Source organism: Prionailurus bengalensis, chromosome E4 (genome assembly GCF_016509475.1).
Source record: "Prionailurus bengalensis isolate Pbe53 chromosome E4, Fcat_Pben_1.1_paternal_pri, whole genome shotgun sequence".
Taxonomy (NCBI): Eukaryota; Metazoa; Chordata; class Mammalia; order Carnivora; family Felidae; genus Prionailurus; species Prionailurus bengalensis.
In genome coordinates, this window is record NC_057360.1 from 13,406,884 (window position 1) to 13,413,964 (window position 7,081).

Here is a 7,081-nt window from a genome sequence, read left to right on the forward strand (position 1 = left end):
GGCTCAGTCAGTAGAGCATGCAACTCTTGATCTGGGGGTTGTAGGCTCAAGATGCATGTCGGATATAGAGATTAGTTAAAAATAAAATCTTTAAAAATAATAATTGCAAGAGCAAAAATAGCTATGAAGGAAAAGGATTGGGAATGTGATTTTGATATTCCCTTCGGGAACTTTCAAAAAAAGGATTGACTGGTTGATTGATCTGGAGAGACTTCGCAGTTTGGTGGAGACATCCTGAGAGAAGAGAAAGGAGGTCCTGAAATAAAAATTAACAGTCCCATCCACTCCGACCCCCACAGGAGACATGTGGGTAGCATATTCTATTTCCATTCATATTATTTCTATCTCTCTTATCATGTGGAAATTTCAAACTCAGTCAGCTGGTGAACTCAAACAGCTAACCTGTTAAAAAAAAAAAAGTGTTTTTTAAGGAATTCACCAAAACCAACTGTGTTACTGAAATTTATTGTCAGTTCAAACAGTGGTTTCTATTGAAACCCTTTATAGACAAGATTCACCTGCTGCCACACCTTGTTCTTATGCCCTACAATTACTAGCATGCAAAACTGTACCCACCCACTCGCTGCTTTTTCACACGAGACTTTGAGCTCGCCCTGGGTTGCCACAGTAGCTCACTCACTGAGGTGTCTGGCACTGTGTCTCGCAGATAATAAGGGCTCAGTTATATGTTCGAAGGCACTTTAATACTCTAAGTGCCCAAACCGTTATCTCAAATGAATAACTTTACAGCGGGAGCCAGAGGAGCCAAAACCATCTTGTGGAGGATGTATTTTGAGGGAGGGAGACTTTCAGGCGCTATTCCAACGATGAGACCTCTTGACTCTCTGGCGAAGCCAGCCGGGCTCACCGTGTCAAACTGAGTGGCTTCTTTGACTGCTTCCAGGTGTTCCTCAGCACCACCGGTGGGGCGTGGGTGATCAGTCGAGTCTTCGACTCAGGGTACCCGTGGGACATGGTGTTCACGACTCGGTTTCAGAACATGCTCACAAATTCTCTCCCAACTCCAATTGTGAACTGGCTGCTGGCAAGAAAGATGAACAGCTGGTTCCATCATGCAAATTACGGCTTGGTACCGGAAGACAGGTAAACGGAGGGTATCTGCTGAGGGCTGTGAGTAAGGAGGAGGCTCTGTGCCTCCACTGGCACCTCCAAACCAGGCAACAACACATCATATCGACCGAACGTGAAGGAAAACTTCATCCCAGTGTATTTCCTAATAGCTAGCTATTTTGAGTTCTTGGTAAGTGAAACTAGGTATTGCATCTTGTCAACAACCCTTTTTTAAAGTCTTACTTAATCTTCTTTTTACTGTGGGCAAACCGAGGCTTGGCAAAGTTCAGCCACTTGCCCAAGCTCATGTAGTGATAAGTGAGCTCTATGACCTAGGCAGGTTACGTGGCTCTCAGCTGCAGCGCTCAAAAGACAATGACTTGTCTACAACTCTTTTGGTAGAAGCAACACGCTTGGCTTGTTTCCCTGTGTGGGAAGAATCAAATGTTGTAGTGGCCCCTGCCCATCTCTCCAGCAGCAGTGCCTTCTTGCCCTTGTCAAGACGACCTTGACCTCAGTCTGTACTTAACTCAGTCTGTATCTGAGTTACAGCCTACAATTTATCCCATTAAGAATAGACGGTTTTACTTTCTCATTGAGTCAGTACAAGGATACTCCATTCCCGGGGTTGGCATCATAGCCCAGAGATCTCATCTGATCTTCCTCCAGGTTCCACTCTGAACCAACATGGATCAGGTGTACCCAAGCCACCACTGAGGGCACACAGCTCCCTACCGAGTGCCACTTCTCCCAAGACTGGCACCTCCTGCCTGGCCAAGGGGAGAGCCCCAGAATGAGGGAGGGAAGGGAAGGAGGTGGAAGGGCCAGCCACACTGGTCACCGGCACATCTCTTCCCTGCCCATGTTTCTCTTTAGGACACAGCTGAGAGAGCCTGTGCTAAATGATGAACTCCCAGGCCGTATCATCATTGGGAAAGTGCTCATCAAGCCAAGCATAAAAGAGGTGAAGGAAAACTCTGTCATATTTAACAACACCCCAAAGGAAGAGCCCATTGATATCATTGTCTTTGCCACTGGATACACCTTTGCTTTCCCCTTCCTTGATGAGTCCGTAGTGAAAGTCGAAAATGGCCAGGCATCACTGTACAAGTACATCTTCCCTGCACATCTGCCAAAGCCAACCCTGGCTGTTATTGGCCTCATCAAACCTTTGGGCTCCATCATACCCACTGGAGAGACCCAAGCACGATGGGTTGTTCGAGTCCTAAAAGGTACATGCATGAGAAATTTCGGGGCATATGTTTTCTGTTTACTATGTTATTTTGGATACTAGAAATTTTGAGAGCATCCCCAGCTCCTATCTCAAACAACAGAATCTTTAAAAGCAGGATTTATTCTATTCTTCATGGAATTACACTATCAGAATGAATTTGAGCCATTACCGGCACAAAAGATAAATCGGGGGTCAAAAAAATACAAGTTGTGTCTATCTGTTGTTTTCACTGAATTAACTGGTTCAATTAAAGTATAAAACTTCAATCAAGTGACAGAATTCAGTTCTGAGGTTATGTTGTATCAGATAACTAGTGAGATGACCAGATGCTTATAACTTTTCTGCTGGTAGCATTATTACCAAAAACTTACCATCAACCCTGTAGGCAGCTAATATTTTTAGGAGGAGAACAGATGAGTCGCTGGGTACCAGGAATAAAGATAAGCAGTAATAAAACATCTTCACCCACTAAGCAAGCAGGCCTGAAGTTAAATTGCCTTTTTTGTTGTTTCACAGGTATAAATAAGTTACCACCGCAAAGTGTCATGATTGAGGAAGTCAATGCAAGAAAAGAAAACAAACCCAGTGGGTGAGTTAACTTAGTTAACTCCTTATGCATCTTTTTGAATCATGACTCAAATTGGCAAAACAATAGCAGAGAGACATGAGGCAGCGCCTGAGATTTAGAGGGGGGGGAACTAGCATAGCCTGTTAAGGAGAGTGGGGAGAAGGGGAACTGAAAAGTTTAAAGGTCCCCAAATCGTCACTTCAGACCATAATTATCTAGCGCCACATGGAGTCTGGATTCTAAACCAAATACAATTAACTCCCATCTACCAGATACATTATTCCACGCCTTTTTCATAATCAGCAGGCAAACAGTTGTGTTTATCCCCTCTGATGCTAGAAGGGTCTGTTTATTCATTCATTCAACCAATCTGTATTCAACTCTATTGTTTTATTTAGATTCTACTCTAGTCAGGATTCTGCAAACTATGTCCTGCAGGTCAAATCTGCTGACCACTTGAACTTTTATGTTTTTTAAGAGTTGGAATAAAAGAATATTTTGTGATATGTGAAAATTATATGAAATTTATTGTTTTAAAATTTTTTTGTTTACTTATTTTTTGAGAGAGAGAGTGAGCATGAGCAGGGGAGGGGCAGAGAGAGAGGGAGACACAGAATCCAAAGCAGGCTCCAAGCTCTGAACCGTCAGCACAATGCCCCACATGGGGCTTGAACTCACGAACCATGAGATCATGACCTGAGCCGAAGTCAGACGCTTAACCAACTGAGCCACCTAGGTGCCTCATATGAAATTTAAATCACAGTAGCCATACATAAAATTTCATGAGAACCTAACCACACTCATTCATGTACATATTTACATGTAGCTGCTTTTGAGTTGTTGAGATAGAGACCATAACATGGCCCTCAAAGCCTAAAGTACTTACCATCTGACCTTTCGCCAGAATAAGTTTGTTGACTCTGTTCCCTAGAGAAGTTTCCACTTATTCTCTGCTCTCTGGCTCACACTCAAGGACCAGGGATTACAGAAGGGAAGCAGCAGAAAAGAAAGGAGTGTTGGCCTCCCCCCCCAACCCCACCGACTCTCATCCTCACTCCTAACCCAACTAAAACATCTCTGGTTTTGTTTACTGTTAGTCTGTTTTGGGCTTTAATATAAATTATCACTTGAAAAATGCTTTCTGATACCAAAAGAAAGTTTTTAAATCACTGCATTTAGGGGCGCCTGGGTGGCTCAGTCGGTTAAGTGTCCGACTTCAGCTCGGGTCATGATCTCGCGATTCGTGAATTCAAGCCCCGCATCAGGCTCTGTGCTGATGGCTCAGAGCCTGGAGCCTGTTTCAGATTCTGTGTCTCCCTCTCTCTCTGACCCTCCCCCATTCATGCTCTGTCTCTCTCTGTCTCAAAAATAAATAAACATTAAAAAAAATTAAAAAATAATAATAAATAAATCACTGCATTTAAACATTTTTATCACTGGGGCACATGGGTGGCTCAGTCGGTTGAGCGTCCAACTTCAACTCATGGTCTATGGGTTTGAGCCCTGCTTCAGGCTCTGTGCTGATGGCTCAGAGCCTAGAACCTGCTTTGGAATCTGTGTCTTCCTCTCTTTCTGCTCCTCCCCCAGTCATGGTCTGCCTCTGTCTCTCTCAAAAATAAACAAACATTAAAAAATAATTTTTATTTTTTTATTATTTTTATCACTTCTCTAATTTAAATATATTTCCAAACTTCATGTTGAGCTATCCTTGTCAAAGTGCTAAATCCCAAAATAACAAAAAAACATTTTAGATGCCTCTTTTTCACCCTCAACCTGGAATGTGATTTGATCTCCATTATGGAATTGTCCTATAACATAGATAATTAATTAGAGCTGCACAGTGGAAAAGCTTCTTGTCACATAGGTCAGCTGGTGATTTTAGGACCAACACCAGCATTACAGGAAATTCCACCTTATTGATTCTTGTGGACTTTACATTATATAAATCTAGCAATAACTGAGTTTTAGAAAAATTTAGGAATAGTGAAATTATGTAAATAAATTTTTTTCTAGAAATTCCTAAATATTTGACAAAAGAAGCAGAGAAATACTAGATGCATTTTAAGCATTTGGAGCACCATATGCATAGAGTATCTTGTCAAGGAGCTCATCTTGTATTAAAAAAAAAATGCAATGAGACCATTAGACAGCTATGGGCTTGGAGAGAATAATACAAAAACCATTTCAGGGGTGCCTAGGTGGCTCAATCAGTTGAGATCTGACTCGTGATTTCGGCTCAGGTCATGATCCCAGGTTCATAGCATCGAGCCCCACATCGGGCTCTGTGCTGAGCATGGAGCCTGCTTGGGATTCTCTCTGTCTCCCCCCTCTGCCCCTCTCCCCAGCTCCTCTCTCTCTCTGTCTCTGTTTCTCTCTCAAATAAAAAAGAAAAGGAAAAGAGAACATTTCAAATTTTCTAGCATCATTGTTTACTTTTGGCATGTTGACTTGCTCTGGGTTATCATTATTTTATCTTTGTGTCTTTCTCTTTATCCCCCATTTTCCTTTTATAAAGGTTTGGCTTGTGTTACTGCAAAGCTTTACAAGAAGATTATATCACATACATAGATGAACTCCTGACCTACATCAATGCAAAACCCAACCTATTCTCTATGTTCCTGACGGACCCACGCCTGGGCTTGACCATCTTCTTCGGCCCATCCACACCGTACCAGTTCCGCTTGACCGGCCCAGGGAAATGGGAAGGAGCCAGAAATGCCATCTTGACTCAGTGGGATCGAACATTCAAAGTCACCAAAACTCGAAGTGTACAAGAATCCCCATCTCCCTTTGCAAGCTTACTTAAACTCTTAAGCCTTCTGGCTTTGCTTATGGCCATTTTCCTAATTTTCCTATAAATAAAAGATTACCCAAATGGCTCGTCAGATGCACACTGCAGATTTACAGTGCTCTGTTCTGCCATTGACACAACATTGCATTCACAGCCATAAGCCATGTGCAAGTGGTGAAAGCCACTTCCTGTCCCCTCCTGCCGGTCTTCCTGGGCGTCTCGAGGCTCTCCCTGCTTCCAGTGCTAGAGGCAGATAACCAAGATTTCGATGCCTTTGAAGGCTGCTGGAAGGTTCCAGGTTCATTTTACAAGAGAGAGCTATTAAAGACAGCCCTCTGAGCCTTCCTCTATCTTTCTCATATAAACTATTTTCACGGGCCTCAACTAAAACTCCCTACTTCATAAAAGATTTGGTTGTACTAAAATAATCCTCTTGTGATATCAGATAATTAAAAATAAAAAGAAAGGAAAAAAAACCAACAAAACTGATTGTTTCAAGTGGTCTTTTAACCTCTTTTTTACAAGTTGGGGTAAAGGTAGGGGGAAAGAGATAAGGGGATGAGGTATCTATTCATAAAGACCATAAAAGAATTGGGGGTTCAGTAAACTCACTGGAATGTTTCTAAAAGAATGTAAAAAAGGTAGAGAAAAACAAATACCATACGATTTCACTTATATATAGAATCTAAAAAACAAAGAACAAACAAAACAGCAACAAAATCCAGCAACAGACTCACTCATAAATACAGGTGGTTGCCAGAGGGACAGGGGGTTGGAGGAAGGGACAAAATAGGAGAAGGGGATTAAGAGGCACAAACCTCCAGTTATAAAATAAGTAGGTCATGGGGGTAAAAAGTACAGGATGGGGACTGTAGTCAGTAATATTATAACAACTTTGCTGACAGACGTAACTGTAACTATGTTTATGGTGAGCATTTTGCAATGTATGTAATCATCGAATCACTATGTTGAAAGATAATTTCTTAATAAAAGTAAAGGGATGTTCCTGCTTGTAAGTGCTTATTCCCCTAAAATGCCCTATACAACAAAATGGGGTGCTCCAGCTGGCACAGTGACCATACAGATCAGATCTACCCCACAGAAAAATACCCCCTCCACCAGTGCAAGGAGCCAGCCTCCATGAAATTTCCATAAAACACTAAAACCATGGGGTTCAGAGAGCTTCCAGATTGGTGAACACAGAGAAGTTGGGGGGAAGTGATGTCCTCAGAGAATACATGAAGCTCTACACCCCTTCCCAATGTCTTTATTTATTTATTGTGAAAGAGAGAGAGAGAGAGCACACAAGTGGGGTAGGCGCAGAGAGAGAGAGAGAGAGAGAGAGAGAGAGAGAACCCCAAGCAGGCTCTGCATCGGGCTCCAACTCACAAACCATGAGGGCTCAAACTCACAAACC

General features: G+C 42.4%; 1 protein-coding gene across 1 annotated transcript in view; it reads left to right on the top strand.

The window, feature by feature from the left end:
- FMO1 (flavin containing dimethylaniline monoxygenase 1) overlaps positions 1-6,141 on the top strand; it is a 30,810-nt gene extending 24,669 nt beyond the window's left edge. Inside the window, exons 6-9 of the mRNA XM_043567519.1 lie at positions 905-1,104; positions 1,948-2,303; positions 2,822-2,894; positions 5,389-6,141. Of these exons, the coding sequence (XP_043423454.1) occupies positions 905-1,104; positions 1,948-2,303; positions 2,822-2,894; positions 5,389-5,731 (972 nt within the window). The 3' untranslated portion in view covers positions 5,732-6,141. The remainder of the gene's footprint in view (positions 1-904; positions 1,105-1,947; positions 2,304-2,821; positions 2,895-5,388) is intronic.
- The last annotated feature ends 940 nt before the right edge of the window (positions 6,142-7,081 follow it).